This window comes from Macrobrachium rosenbergii, chromosome 28 (assembly GCF_040412425.1).
Source record: "Macrobrachium rosenbergii isolate ZJJX-2024 chromosome 28, ASM4041242v1, whole genome shotgun sequence".
In the NCBI taxonomy this organism is placed as follows: domain Eukaryota; kingdom Metazoa; phylum Arthropoda; class Malacostraca; order Decapoda; family Palaemonidae; genus Macrobrachium; species Macrobrachium rosenbergii.
Window position 1 is genome coordinate 26,331,090 of NC_089768.1, and position 15,911 is coordinate 26,347,000.

The window sequence follows — 15,911 nt, forward strand, 5'->3', positions numbered from 1 at the left end:
ACGCCCTTGTCACATGAATCTTGAACTATCCCCCTGGGGCCAGCAACCTCAAGCCAGAAAGACTTTCTGGAAGAGTAACATTTCATGACGCCACATTTGCAAGAGAAAAATGAACTTACAGTATATATGTGCATACATATATCTATCTATCTATCTATCTATATACATCTTTTTATATATATACGGTATATATGCTATTTGGGCATATTTTCTCTCTTATGCAATTTCTGTTAAAGTCAGTGGCATTGTTCGCAGACGCTGGCTTCTTATCAAGACTGTGAGTCAGTCTATACTTCTCTTTTTCTCTTCTGGCAGGCTTCTTTGGAATAGTGAAAAATCACTCGAGATTCTTTTTCCTTTTTCCTGAGAAGCTTGCCAGAAAATAAAAAAAAGAAGTATAGACTGATTCAAAACCTTGATAAGAAGATAGTATCTGCAATTAATGTCATTGACTTCCCGTGTATATATATATATATATATATATATATATATATATATATATATATATATATATATATATATATATATATATATATATATATATATATATATGTGTGTGTGTGTGTGTGTGTGTGTGTGTGTGTGTGTGTGTGTCAATCGCGTGTGTTTAAAAAAATCATTTACATATATGTGAACGCGAACAGTTACTTAAGAAGTGTGAAAGAAATGTCTGCATTTTGATGACAAGCATATCTAAATTGATATGAACACACAGTTATTATTTCACATTTAGTCTTTTTTTAGTACCGGTCTGAAAAAATACTGAAAAATACACGTAAATTATTTTTTTAAAATTAATACTGCAAGATTTCTTATCGGTTATCAGAGCGATAGCATTCCCAGGTTTTCTCACGAATACTGATTCTGACAATGTTTAACGTTTGCCTTTGGAAATGGATGGATCTCTCTCTCTCTCTCTCTCTCTCTCTCTCTCTCTCTCTCTCGTCGGCCCCTTCGTCTTGGTTGTATATAAAACCTGGCGAGTTGGTGGCATTATTTATTCAGAGGAACGCGCCTTTGCCACACCTGACCAACGAAGCGATTTCCTCAGCTGCATCTTATCGCTTCAATATGCTGTTCTCTCTCAAAGTGCTCGTTCTATCGGCGATATCTTGTGCATATGTTCAAGGTTTGCAGGACCTCTATTTTTTTTTTCTTTTTTTTGCTCTGTCGAGAATTAACTGGGAAAGGCAATTATAAATTTACGGTTTCTTATTCTTTTCATTGTTTAGATAAAGATGTGGTTTGACGTATTTTATTTTAAGTAGAGACTAACGAACCTCACTTATTGCCCGATTCTTGATGGTAATAGGGAGTTGCAAAGCAATCAATAAAATGAAAAGGCAAGTAATTCCCTGGTTGCTATTATGGTTTAGTTTTAATTACATAACCTCTTTTTCTTTCTACTCTTTCTGCAGGTGAGGCAACGCCATCTTGTCCAGACCCCGTGGCCATTAGTCCATGCACCTGCCTCTTGGTGAGCGAAAACCTTCACCTGGACTGCTCGTCAGTGGCGTCCGAAGAGGAACTCGAGACTGCTCTCAGAGCGGAGTTCCCCACGAAGGATTTCTACCTCTTCGGCATCTACAACAACCCAAACCTAAAGGTGATTCACAAGGGCATCTTTCACGACCTGACCTTCCAAGTCATTGAAATGAAGGTAGGCTACCTAGAAGAAATCGAAGCCGGGGCGTTCACCGGAAGCGCTCTGACCCTACAAGAGATCAACCTCTTCAACAACGAGATCAGATCTTTCCCTTTTGAGGAGATCGAGTCCTACCTAAAGCTGCTGAGTCTCGAGATGACGTACAACAACGTCTCCTCTTTCCCGGTCATCAAATCCTCGACTCTGCAGACCCTCGATTTGAGTAAGAACCCCTTGATGTCCTTCCCTGCAGACGGACTTCAGCACCTGCCCAGCCTTGTGAATGCTATGTTTCAAAGCTGTGAAATATCCGAAGTTTTCTCTGGTAAGAACTGTTGTTATCGAGCTTGATATGTGGATTGATATAATGTAAGCTGACGTTGCAACGACTGGGATCATTGATGTAAAATGAGTCAGATGCTGGAGAGGCATAATTAAAGTAAACATAAATAATAAGTAAAATAATAAGTAATGAAAACCTATGATTGTTATCATTGTTGTTGTTTCTGCTATGTCAAAATAAAAAAAAAGCTGAGTAAAATAGCTGTCAGTAGGTTTCACACTTTAATAATCAGTTACAGCTTTATCACATTAGTAATAATAACAATAATCATAGTAATCTAATTACAGGCCTTAACAATATTGTATTTTGTTTTCAGGAACCTTTGCAGGTTTACCCAGCCTGAACTACGTGACCCTTTTCTCGAACAACATCTCTTTCATTCCAACCAATTTCATAGAGCTTCACGGTGAAGGAGCCTATGTCTATCTGGGCATCAACCACATTGACACTATTGAAGTTGGGGCATTCAAAGGTAAACACAAAGAAATAAACAAAGTTCTGCATTCGTGGTTTGACGGCCACCTGTTGCACTTCTATTCTTCTGATTATCTTATTAAGAATAACCACGCCGTGTTTTCTATGATGCTTTTTATAACAGAAGCATAGGTTCATGTGTTTCAAATGAACACCATATTGTTTGGAAGCTTGAATTCCAAGTCAATGGCCCCTGTAGGCTTATTCCATATGAGTAGGGTGTATCTTCTGAATAATAGTAATAATGATTAGATTAGATTGTTTTTGTTTCAGCTAGGGTTCTTCTAATTAAGAGTGGTTCCATTGCAGGTGTGTCGCGGGTTTTTGACATAGACTATAATTCTCTTAAGACTGTAGAAGAAGAAATTTGGAGACCAGTGCTTGAAGCAGGAGCTGGGCTGTACCTCGTAGGTGAGTTTTTGAACTGTTCATAAAAATTCACACAGAGAGAGAGAGAGAGAGAGAGAGAGAGAGAGAGAGAGAGAGAGAAACAGGCGTAGTTAATTATAAAGTATCATTTATAATAAATACTGAAGTATCATGACATAATCGATCCATAGTTAATGTTCTGCGTCCCAGTAAGGTTTTTATTTGACCTCAGTGCATTACCATATTTGAATAAAATATCTTTTCGCTATTTGGAATCAATTTGAAGATGACTTGTGGAATTTCATCTGTCAGATAACACGTTTTCTAATGTTCCAACCGTCAGTATACTGACGATTGTCTTACTGAGGCCAATAACCAAGTGTTATTTTTACTTTGATTCAAGTCATTTTCTTTTGATTAAGATCAGTTCATTCTTTTCGCTTCCCAAGGCAATCCTTTTGAATGCGGCAGCGACATTAACTGGCTGATTCAGGAGCCCAAATTCATGAAGTTGCTGGACCCGTACGCCGCATGCGCTAACGGAACGCTACTCAGTGATTTACAACCTCCCCTGTGGCGTGGTCGGTATTAGCTTCTGTGAGAGCTAATTTCTTAATCCAACGCTCATGACAGCATCATTCGTTTTCCTCAAAAAGGGCCAAACTTTGCCCTTCTTTTGTAGCCCTTGAGTAATAGAAATGTCTCTCGCTTTGCACTACTAACTTTCACTTTCAGCTTATTAAATCTGTCTGTTTGATTCACTGTTTAATTTTATCCTGCTTGGAGTGAGAATGTTCTTCCGCCAACGCTGATTTAATTCAGTCTCCTAGATTCAGCTTCCTACCAGGTGAATAATGGGTACGAGCTAAATGCATCTTCTCTTTTTCCTTCTGGGAATTTGCATTTTATTGTGCTTACATTCAGTGTTGCGTTTTCTGACCTACTGACGCAATAAAACAATGCAATCTAAAAGTAATTACCTCCGCCAACGGGTCTGGAACCCGTTTGTATGTTGTAATAAAATGTTTTTTTTTTTTTTTATTTACAAGTGACTGAAAGGAAAATTGTAACCTAAGGACTTTTAATTTCCTTCAAGTATGTTTCTCGGATTTCTTAACGAGTGAAACTTTTTCAGGAGTTAGATAAAAAGCTTTTGAAATACGAATAATAAATCTACTAATTGCATAAAAAGAAAATGAAAAAAGTGGTCTTGATGTTTCCTCTCGGCCAGACCCACCTCAAATTTTCATCGCTTTTGAGGATAAAAACTCCAGTACTGAAGGATTCCTAGCGTTTTATATTATTACCTACTTTTCTTTATTCTGCTGGCAGCTGTTTCTTATCGTAGAAGTAGAGGTAAACTTCATTTATTATTATATGAGATAATGGTTAGCTTATTGACAAATGAACCTGTTAATATGTTGAGGATGTACTATATCTGAATTCAGAGAGGTTTATAAAACAATAATTTATCTTCGGGCTATTTTTCCGAGATATGGCAATTCTTTATAGAAATCATATTGCATCAGAGTAAGGTACATTCCAAACATAAATGAAAAATAAATATGTTATAGTTCAAAGCGTATAAACACAGAGCACGTGTATCCGTACTCTGTTGTGTGAAATTATCAAAGGACCCCTTTCCTTTACAACTGCAGGACCATGTTATCAGCAAGCATGTATATGCATCTAGCAAGCACATTGTATCATTATCTTCATGAAGTTCGTTAAGAGGATATGTGGTATTGTTATCCAGTCTTGGACTTGCATTGTGCTTCGGGAATCGATCGGAGAAAATCGGTTACATTCCATCGGATGGCGTCAGCTGGTGGGGGTCAGGCTGTGATTGACAGTAGGACCTTTCCGATGCGAGACAAGATTCTGCCAATGAGCTCCACCCACATGTAGCAGCACAGTACATCCAAATGTCGTAAAGAACGTTATGAAACCAAACCGAAACAATCTGATTCACCTCAATTCCCTCTTCTTAACCTTAAGAAATCACGTTAGGGATTACTCTTAAAGAGTTTGATTGCATACTTAACACTTCCACTCTTTTTGGCCTTGTTATTGTACACGCCAGGCTAGGCAGTCTCAGAAGGACCATTTAGAAGGCGCCAGCATGATTTAATTCCTACATACTATTCACTGTCGGAATACAGTAATGGTATTTGCTACACTTATCTTCATTACCTGAATTACTGAAGCTGTCTCCTAAACAGATCCATTAACGAACTCGTTTCTTGCAGTGGTCGAGCTTGCTCTGCCTACATGCCCATCTCGGTTTCCTTACCGTAGAAAAGGTTAATCGAAAGGTCTTCTTAAAACCAAATTTCACTTCGCCTTCTTTGGAAAACGTGTAGAATTGTACGTCTGCACTCTCTATTTTGAAAGCTTGCAGAAAGCGTTTGGCATCATATTACCAAGTGATGTGTCTGTCAGCCAGCTTTAAGCTTAGTTAAAGAAGAAGTATCATAACAACATTGATTTTGAGAATTATATTGCAGGAAACCAGCGGACTGGCGATTCTCTTTCTATACCTTCTTCATTTGGCAGTAACACTAACTGTTGTTTTCATGTATTTATCATCTAATGCCATTCAGGCATCTCTCTCTCTCTCTCTCTCTCTCTCTCTCTCTCTCTCTCTCTCTCTCTCTCTCTCTCTCTCTCTTAAGCAATTTAAAATTAGTTCGGCCATTGACTCAGAATCGTCGGCAGCTAGCTGTATAACGCGAATCAAGAATTTCTTGTATTGAATATACAATTGAGATGTTGTCATTAGAATTAAAGTTAAGGACATTTTAGCCCGTGTTACTTAAATGAATTTGTGTGTGTGTTTATTATTAGGTGTGAAAAATATTTATTATCAATAGCAGTTTTGTAAATTTGTGAGTTAACCCTTATGTAACCTATCCAAACAGATTGGAATCTCGTGCTCTTGGTAAAATAACCAGTACGAGGTAGCATTTTGTTAGTCATTACCAAGAACGTTTCTGGTGCCTCCAGTATATCCGTCCATAAGACTAAATCGAGCATCCGAGTTCACAGCTTTCTTTAGGTGACGCGTTGTCACGCTGCCCAGTAACAAAAGTCTTTTATTCTTCCTTCCATAAGGCAACTCACCCAGTTGCTAGTTTTTCATTTTTGTTATGCTGTCTAGTGCTTATAATCGTTATCAATTCATTTTTTCATCTTTAAATACTTATTATTTCTTGATGTCGTTCCTTTTCTTCACATGTGATTATGTTATATTTTCGGACCGTGTTTTGCCTTTATGCTTATTCCATGCGAATGTCTTCATATTATGAAAAGTAATAATAATGTAATAATAGAAGAAGCTATTCTAGATTGTAGTCTATTTATATTCCAGTGAATCTGAATCTCTTTTCAACATGAAAAGATAATTTCTCATTTAATACAGTTCTCGGGTCTATCCTGCTTTTTTTCCTCGGTAGTTGTAATATTTCTGGGGATTCTATTCTCATGGCGCAATAAAATATTTCCAGCTCAATTTTCCCTCCTCTTGCATTAGCTTGGCTTTAATTGAATAAACGAAACGAGAAAGAAAACATTTTAATAATTTATCCATGAGCCGAAAGTCATTGTCATCAGAGCCAGGTTTAATAAAAACGTTTCTTAGAAATCTAAAAACTCCTAGATTGTGATACACGAGCACTTGGGGAATGTAGCAATACTTGACAAAAACAATACCGATAATGCTTATGAAATATCGACCAAGTTAATGACATTGCATAGACCCGAAAATATTAATTCTGGTTGTAACATGACCGTTAAGTGTAGCATAAATGCTCTAAAATTGGCTGCAGTTCTCACGAATATTCCGACTTTATTTATTTAACCCTCTGGGCGTTACCGTATATTTGCATGTGTTCTTAGCATATCGACCTGAAAAATTCAAACCAGCAGTATCTTTATATAAAATAGTTGTTTCCTCTCTCTCTCTCTCTCTCTCTCTCTCTCTCTCTCTCTCTCTCTCTCTCTCTCTCTCTCTCTCTCTCTCTCTCTGTCGCCAACAGAGTACGTGTTATAACGGATGGTGTCTGTTACTCCTCGATGTTGGAACGCCAAAAACTATCATTAAAACTTGATTTTGTGGACCACACAATAGAATTAGAATTTATATAACGCAGTCATCCCGACTTTAAATAGGGAATCTGGTCCTTTATAAATACTGGTTTTCTAATTCTGTCCAATTCCTGGTCTGAATGAAACCTCACTGGCGTTGAATAAAATACAAGATTGAGAATTGGAATATATATTCAGAAGCAGCACCAACTGTAATTTACAACGCTACGCGTGTACACTGCGGATTTTTATTTTTTGCATTTTTTTTTCTCGTCACCAATATAACAGTTAGATTCATGGCAGATCAGAATTTGCATTTAAATCGAAAGAACGTGGAACCGTATTAGTTAAGGGTATGGAAAGCCTTACAGAAGGAATTTGCCAGAAATGTTTATTTGGTACGTAATGAGAGTCAATTAGTTGTAGTAGCAATAGTATTTAAGAACAGTAATATAGAATTTTCGAATCATATTCAGATTAATCTAGGAATTAGAAATATATATTATATATATACATACATATACAATATAATATATATATATATATATATATATATATATATATATATATATATATATATATATATATATATATATATATATATATAAATATATATTATATGTATATGTGTGTGTCCAAGCCCAAGCAAAGATCATCAGATGATGTCCACAGCATAGCCGCCCAATTCTGACAAAATGGAACGTCATTGCTACAAAATAGTCGTACCCCAAATATGAAAAAATGCTTTTAGCATCATACAAAGGACGGGGGCTGGAGGTCTCTGAGTAGCGTCCCGTTGGCACAGGCTGCATAAGGGTCCAGTTGGCTCATGAACCTTGGGTTTTCTATTAGCCATATAATGTCGCTCCCGCAGGCTAAAGGGTTGCCTGGGAGAGACGGAGAATTTAAGTTAAAATGCACTTTCACAGGTAATAAGGTCAAGTCATTCATGAGTTTCCTGGAAAAAAGAAAGCAAAAAAACAGATTTAATGGATATTAAGTGTGGTTCATCATTGGGCGTCTTGAGAAAGGCAGAAATAGAGACGGTTTTAATGGATGTTAGGACAGATTTTTGTTACCTTGAATGGACCGAAAACGGAAACTAAAAGAAGGTTTTAGGAGGATCGAGTTGATGAATTACTGTTTAATGATGTTCAAGAATTTGATGATATTTAAAAACACCCATACGCACAGTCGTTGCACTTGCTGACCTTCAGTATACATAATCACCTGTCTAAACCATTACGTTTATAAGATACACTGACGTTTAAAACATACATATTGAAACGACCTGCATACATACGTAGATATATATATATATATATATATATATATGTATATATATATATATATATATATATATATATATATATAATATGTATATATTTATTATATAAATGTGTGTGTGTTTTCGAAAATCTTTGTGTGGCTTTGTTTGTCATCGCTTGATAACTTATAACTTGAGTATTGGAAGAACTGCCAAGGCATTAATTAAATTTCGTTATATAACCTTCCTTCCTATCATTGCAGTCAAACGTGGACTGGCCATTTAAGCGGAAAGTTATTTTTGGTATGTTAATGTGTTTCATCAGTTGATTGTTGACAAAATATAGGACATATTAACTCTGGAGTATTGTTTGTCTGAATCCGAGCTTTCAAGAATATTCTAAATTGGCGCCCAACAGTTTTGTTTAAAAAAAATCGAATTACGCTGGTCTCGGAATTAGTCGATTTTTTGCCAAAACATCTTTTACTTTTAAAATATATCTAATATCAACATATTCTTAGCCTGGCGATTCCGTTACTTTAGCAGACTTACCTACTAAATAGATTCCAGTCCCTCGTTCCAGCATCGGCCTCCACACACCTTCTTCAACTTCGGTCAGAGCGTTGAAGTCTAAATCAAAGAAGTGGGACACGCCTGAAAAGTTAGGAGTTTCTAAAATTATATCAGTATTGCATATCAATCACTGATTGAAAGTTGGATGAAGCTTTAGTAACTTTTTAATTTTTTACCAGGGTTCTGGTCTCACTGGAATTGATATGAATGCTGCGTTATTAAGCGTAGTGCTGTCGATTTATGGAAATATATTCTAAAACTGAAGACATAATTGGCATAGTAACAGGATTTTCATTCTTGGCAGAAAATGCAAATCTGCCAGCCACCAGATGAAAAAGAAAATAATTACATGGCAAGTGGCGGCAACAAAGGTAGGCCTAACAACGAAAGTCTAAGTACATCATGCTAGAATTACATTGCCTGGAAAGCGGAACGTTAATGGTATTACCATGGGCAAGAACGGCCTGTACATACACTCGAGTACCTTCCGCGAGAGCTCTTACCTAGAATAGCACCAACGTCGATTGTGGCAACACTGTTGATCCCCATGTAAACATACGAGTCGGTCCCGTGGAGTTCCATGAGGCCGGCGGGAATGTGGGTAATGTTGTTTGAATACAAATTCACCGTGTTTAGCTTCGGCAGCCGCGTGAAGGTGCCTGGGGAGAAAAAGTCAATAAAGTATTTACTTAGGAGCGATTCAAGAAAAAATACTTACATCTGAACTCCAAAATATATGTGGAATGCCTCCAGTAAACACACACACACACACACATACATTATATGTACAGTATAACTGAATCACGAAAATATGGAACGTGGTGAATATTTAAATAAAGGTAATGCCACTTTCCTTCGTGGCATTGCCTTTATATATTGTGTGTGTGTGTGTGTGTGTATATATATACATGTGCATATCCATATGTCCCTCTGTGTATACATATACTTAAGTAAACAGAAATAATGGAATAAATACATACGAAAAATAACCCTTGGATTATCTCGGCATGTAAGGATATTTTGTACAAATACCTAGAATTCCTGGGTAAATGTAATAGCAAAGTGAGAGAAACATTTCCCAGAGATGAATAGTCTTATTTTTGGTCATATAAGGATATAAAATTATATAACCCGCCATGACCGAAGTACTTATGGACAATTGTCAAACAATCACGAAAGCTATACATGTTATTTGGTTGAAAATACTATATATATTGCCTGGAAAGGAAATGTTTTCTTGTTAAAGTAGTTAAATCTGTAGTAGCTTAGCTAGTTTTTTTTTTCATAAGATAACTTTTTTGAGTTGGTAATTTCATGTTTAGTAATTGTCGCACAACATGATTTATATATCTGTCTATATATATAGGAAGGGTTTCGTTAATCATAGTGAATGTTTCCTGTTTCCTCATCTCTCTCTCTCTCTCTCTCTCTCTCTCTCTCTCTCTCTCTCTCTCTCTCTCTCTCTCTCTCTCTCTCCTTCTAGCTCCATAATTCACCCCAATTCTCTTTCCAGCAAGCTACCTGGAAGAACGGCAGTCAACTCGCAGGCCTCAAAAGAGACATCCGTCAAACTGGGAAGACCCTGCAGGACATCCTCGTGGACGGACCTGAGAGGATTCCGGCTCAGATCCATTTTATACAGTGTGGAGGACTTCAGGGCAGGGAGCTCCTCGAGTCTGTTGTAGTCGAACTTCAGGGAACCCAGCTGCCTGAAGAGCTCCACCTCCTCAAACGGGAAAGACGATAACTCGTGGTTGATGATACTCAGTTTCTTGAGAGTGTGGACGCTGCCAAGGAACGCCCCGGGTTCTATGACCTCTATGTTGCCCCCTTTCAGTTGTACCTCCTCGAAGGTCAGGCTGCCGAAGGTTCCTGCGGGAATAGCGCTCAGATTCCGGTTGTCGAAGATGCTGAACATCTTGAAGTCGTAGGACGGGAGTGGCTGTCCCAGGATCTCGGCCAGCTGCTCCTCGGACGTTACGAGGGAGCAGTCCAAGAACAGGTCGTCGTTTTCCATCTCGCAAGTACAAGGTTCGATAGCGAGAGGCTCTGGACATACCTTTTCCGCCGTAGCTGGAAGAAGAATCATCATTGAAGATCTATACAATTTTAGCCAGGTAAGTCATAAATTGCATTTTGTTTAAGTTATGAATGAAAGTAGGATATATATATATATATATATATATATATATATATATATATATATATATATATATATATATATATATATATATATATATATATATATATATATATCAGACACTTCAGTGAAGCGCTAGAAGACTTCAGCGAAGCGCTAGGCTAAAATACCTAATCATAGGTTTTATTCTTCAACGGCAGTTTGCCATGTAACCAAAAATGGATAGTACAAAAGAGATAGAGTATACTACGTACATTCTACAGTAACAAGAACAAGAATGCAGGCAAATGTAATCAGAACAAGTTTAACCATCTTATCGGCAGATGAACGTGGATTGAAAACAAGTTTTTAGTCGTTAACTTTTTAGCTGACGCAACTAATGAAGTTAGACACCATTTGTGGTTTCTTATATACGCCCGAGAACATGGGCATAGCCGACAGATCTTTGTGATTAAATTTAGCGTTTCCGGTCTTGAAGTTCAGTGCCGCCCACGCTGAGAACTAGTGCCAGTTGTCTAGATAGCGGTCTGGCGCAGATTCCGTGTTGAGATTTGAAAAGTGAGGCCTGCTATCAGCGCAACCAAGTTTTTGCTCCTTGTTATCATATCATGAATGTCACCCGTTGACATCAGCTGCGTTGTCAACTTAAAGTTCTCTTGAAAGGTTGTTTTCAAAAGGTCACTGAGGTTTGCTGCGAAGGAGAAAAATACCTTTATTTCTACAACTCACCACTCTCTCGTTTTGTGCACTCCCCAGCGATGTTAAAGTAAGTCAGGCAATGGCTGTCTCGATTCATTTTTCATTGGATTTATTTTCATTAGTTTATTCAGGAAGGTTTTGCGTTTCGCTGGGCTCAATATCATTCTCTTTACCCTTTATTTTTCACGTCTTTTAATTTTTTTTTTCTTTGACAAATGTTCAAACTTAGTTAGAAATAGAGAGAAGCAGTGAAAGCCAAAATATCCTTTGGTACATTTACTCGATAAATATCAAAATAAGATGAACCGTAGAGAGCAGATGCATAAAAAATTTGTTTGTGATGAAAAAATTATAGAAATTATAAAGGCTCTGTCTCAATGGCCCCTTATCTGGTATCTTTTTATATATAGCCCCCAGAATATACATAAAGAACTTCCATTACCGGAAAAAATGCGGTCACGTAAGTTCGTCACCTCTTACCATAGGTCGGCACCTTTTGTGCGTTTTGGGAGATGAGGGGGCAGAGGAGTAGGCTAGCCAATAGTTGTTGACTAGCTCAAGATAAGTTGAATCAAAACCATGGGAGTTTTAATTAACCTGTGCTAACAGAGTAATTTTTGATAAAACTGAAAGGAGGAACTTTTTAGTAACTGGATTATTTCTACAGAGTAATAACTCCTACATAGTTTGATTTTGGTTTAACAAAGTGCAGTTACTTTTTGAGAATGATGAGAATGATAATCATTCGTTATTGATTTACGTACCTTATCACCTTCGCGAAATTTCTTTAGTTAAAAAATTAAAATAACATCTTTCCCGATAGCAATAATGATATACAAAAAATAACGACATGACCCCTACTCAGAGATAAATCGCACTTCAAAAGTGAAAAAAAAAAAGATTGCATGAATCCCATGTGAAATGAAGTAATCGAGTTTTTATTCGCACCAACAGCTGAAAAGCAAATGCGCCTGTAAATTAAAAATACTTTCTGGCCTCACTCATTTTTTTCTCTTTTCGGTATCATTAATCCTTTGATATCATCTGTGCAAAAGCAAGGATTGAATTAAACCGATGATGTACATGTTCTTCCCGTCCAAATTCGGCTTTTTAAATTTTTTTTTTTTAGCTTTCACTCTTTTAGCAAGCTCTAAAAGCAAAATATTTTTTCGTTCAAACATCAAACGTTGTGAGGTGGCACTGGCGTGGTATATAACGAAAATAATAAGCAGTATTTTTCTCGTATAAAAGTGGCAGGACGTATAAGCTGTAAAATGTAGACATGCATTTTTGTTTACAGATTGTTAAACACACATATATATATGTATATGTGTGTGTGTGTGTTTGTCTGTGTTTAATCATGAGAGTCATGCTGAATCCTAAATTTGGCACGTCTGGAAAACAGAGTACCAAAATAGGCTTTTGCTTATTCATGCTGAATGAGCCCTGATAACATTATCCGTGGAACCAACGAGCCACAAGTTCCCAGAGAGAGCAGCTATAACCTTGCCAGACTGCTTGGCACTACCATTTAACTTCCAGTCATATCTGTTGACGAGAAATTTATCATTGCTTTTGGTTCATTTTCTCATTTCCTTGGTCTGTCGCTTTTAATTTAAATTTTTACTTGTTAAATCATTGTATTTCCATTTATCCGGGCTTGCTTAATTAAAATGTGTTCTTCGAACATGTATTAGTATTTCCATCCATTCGTCAGTTTCACTAGTAAAGAAAAAGAGCCGATGAAAAATTCACAATAGGAAAATATCGCGATGCCAGATGACGCAGAAAAGAATGAATGAACAGGAAAACAGACAATACGAAGGGCTGAAAAGTTTAATGGTGCATTTAATACATTTTTGTCAGATCACACATTTACTTATGAGGGGAAAAGGGGGCAGTCTTTACAAGTTATGTATACCTTAGTGTAACCGGACTACTGAGCTGATTAACAGCTCTCTTAGGGCTGGCCCGAAGGATTAGGCTTATTTTACGTGGCTAAGAACCAATTGGTTACCTAGCAACGGGACCTACAGCTAATTGTGGAATCCGAACCACATTATACCGAGAAATGAATTTCTGTCACCAGAAATAAATTCCTCTAATTCTTCATTGGCCGGCCGGAGACTCGAACTCGGGTCTAGCCGAGTGCTAGCCGAGCCCTCTACCGACTCGTCCAACGAGGAACCGGCAGTCTTTACAGCTACGTTTGTGTACCGAAAAATATCTTTTAAAAGATCATGGATTGTACCTGTTCAAATAATCAAATAACTTGCACTTTGAAAAACTATAGAAACTATTTTCAGAAGTTAATATATCGGCTGACAATAGCCAAACAGAAATAATTAGGCAGAAGAATGACAGTTTTCTGTTTGTAACAGTAATATTCTGGAGGGAAAGTCGTTTATTTTAAATCGAATTCAATAGGTCATTTTACATTTCAATCTCATGAAATGTAATGTATGTTCATATTATCCAAGTTCCTTTGTTTATATATACTCTGTACATAAGCAGTACAATGTAATACACTGTAGGGTCGTTTACTCTACAATTTTTGAAACTGAACGGTGAGAGTCACAGATCATCCTTGTCTCTGATGGAACTAATATTAAAACTCTTGAAATCTGGACCGGTTGAACTCCCCAACTCATACAGCTTTCAAGGTACAAGCCCTATCATTAATATAAAATTATTTCATTATTGGAACAAAACAAAAACGAAAAAATGTATCCTTTCAATTTACACAAATCGTTCTACTTCTGCGCACTGGCCAGGTTATGCATATTGTTTAATGACATTAAACAAATGGGTAATAAAACTTTCTAATCAACTTTTAATGTTTGGATTCGCTTCTTCCTTCGTGACATCATATAAAACCGAGCCAGTGTCATACTGTTCCAAATAGTGGCATGATGTCTCGGTGGTATCATTGGAAGGTCATGGCCATCTAATGACAATTGTAGCAGACAACAAAAAATACTATTTAGTTTATCGAAATTTGGAATGTTAATTGTCCATCGTTTACCTAAACCTATAATAAAAAGAGGAATTGTGCTATAAAGGGTAAATTATGATGCCATTATATCCCGAAATACACTTTTTTACATGTTTGTGAGTTCATGACTGTATTAATAATACTTTGTGACGGTCATTTTTCTGCTACGTTTTAGACAAATAGAGCAATCACACCACAAACACATTTCCATATGTTTCCAAAGCAAAAATCTAGTAAAATTATCGTTCAGTTTTTCTTTATGAAGCTGGAGTTTTTGGATCTCCCATTCAATATAATGTAGTTTTCACGGAACCTGTGTGAATTTACATTTTATATATATAATATATATGTGTGTATGTGTGTGTGTGTACGCATGTGTGTGTGTATCATGCATTTATGTATGTGAATGTATGTGAGGGCCTAAATTAAGTTATCATGGTGGAATTTCACCAAGACGAAGTATATTGTTTTCACCCGTATTATTATTATTATTATTATTATTATTATTATTATTATTATTATTATTATTATTATTATTATTATTATTATTATTATTATTATTATTATTATTATTATTTGTTGTCTATCACAGTCATCCTATTGGACTGGGTGGTTTTTATAGATTGGGGTTCCGGGTTGCATCCTGCTCTGCTTGGGACCTAGAGCTACTTGGGCTTCTAATTTTTATAGGTTCCTTTTCAGGGATCTTGGGATCGTGCCTAGTGTTCCTATGAATATGGGTACATTTTCCAATGGCATATTCCCTATCCTTCTTATTTCTATTTTCAGATATTGATACTTATCAATTTTCTCTCGTTCTTTCTCACCTACTCTGGTGTCCCATGGCATTGCGACATCAATGAGTGATACTTTCTTCTTGATTTTGTCAGTCAGCGCCAAGTCTGGTCTATTGGCAGTATCACCCTATCAGTTCTGATACCATAGTCCCAGAGGATCTTTGCCTGATCGTTTTCTGTCACTCCCTCAGGTTGATGTTTGTACCACTTATTACTGCAAGCTAGCTTGTGTTTCTTGTACAGGCTCCAGTGGAGGGCTTTTGCTACTGAATCATGCCTCTTTTTGGCTGGTTCTTTGCAGGCGACGGACATTCGCTTGCTATGTGGTTTATGGTCTCTTCTTTCATATTGCACTTCCTGCATATGGGTGAGATGGTATTTCCATCTGTTGTTCTTTGAACATATCTCGTCTTAGGGTCTAATCTTGTGCTGTTGTTAACATTCCTTCTGTTTCCTTCTTGAGTTCTCCCCTCTGTAGCCATTGCCATGTTTCATTGCTGGCCAGTTCTTTAGTCTGTCTCAT

At 36.9% G+C, this 15,911-nt stretch overlaps 2 protein-coding genes across 2 annotated transcripts; one reads left to right on the plus strand and one right to left on the minus strand.

The window, feature by feature from the left end:
- Window positions 1-971: 971 nt before the first annotated feature.
- LOC136854144 (oplophorus-luciferin 2-monooxygenase non-catalytic subunit-like) lies at window positions 972-3,588 on the plus strand. Its single transcript, XM_067130372.1, has 5 exons — window positions 972-1,129; window positions 1,419-1,970; window positions 2,305-2,460; window positions 2,772-2,873; window positions 3,281-3,588. Exons 1-5 carry the CDS (start codon window positions 1,072-1,074, stop codon window positions 3,421-3,423), a joined length of 1,011 nt encoding a protein of 336 aa, XP_066986473.1. The 5' UTR covers window positions 972-1,071; the 3' UTR covers window positions 3,424-3,588.
- A 3,955-nt stretch (window positions 3,589-7,543) lies between these two features.
- LOC136853949 (oplophorus-luciferin 2-monooxygenase non-catalytic subunit-like) lies at window positions 7,544-10,675 on the minus strand. Its single transcript, XM_067129846.1, has 4 exons — window positions 10,279-10,675; window positions 9,261-9,416; window positions 8,737-8,838; window positions 7,544-7,804 (listed from the first exon to the last, which is right to left on the minus strand). The coding sequence occupies exons 1-4, from the start codon at window positions 10,673-10,675 to the stop codon at window positions 7,671-7,673; spliced, it is 789 nt and encodes a 262-aa protein (XP_066985947.1). The 3' UTR covers window positions 7,544-7,670.
- Between the last annotated feature and the right edge of the window lie 5,236 nt (window positions 10,676-15,911).

Coding starts and splice junctions, on each gene's coding strand:
- LOC136853949 (XM_067129846.1), bottom strand. CDS start 10,675: ATGTTCAGCATCTTCGACAACCGGAATCTGAGCGCTATTCCCGCAGGA. Junction 8,839..9,260: donor CGACGTTGGTGCTATTCTAG/GTAAGAGCTCTC, acceptor CTAACTTTTCAG/GCGTGTCCCACTTCTTTGAT. Junction 7,805..8,736: donor GACTGGAATCTATTTAGTAG/GTAAGTCTGCTA, acceptor CGTCTCTCCCAG/GCAACCCTTTAGCCTGCGGG.
- LOC136854144 (XM_067130372.1), top strand. CDS start 1,072: ATGCTGTTCTCTCTCAAAGTGCTCGTTCTATCGGCGATATCTTGTGCA. Junction 1,130..1,418: donor ATCTTGTGCATATGTTCAAG/GTTTGCAGGACC, acceptor CTCTTTCTGCAG/GTGAGGCAACGCCATCTTGT. Junction 2,461..2,771: donor TGAAGTTGGGGCATTCAAAG/GTAAACACAAAG, acceptor GTTCCATTGCAG/GTGTGTCGCGGGTTTTTGAC.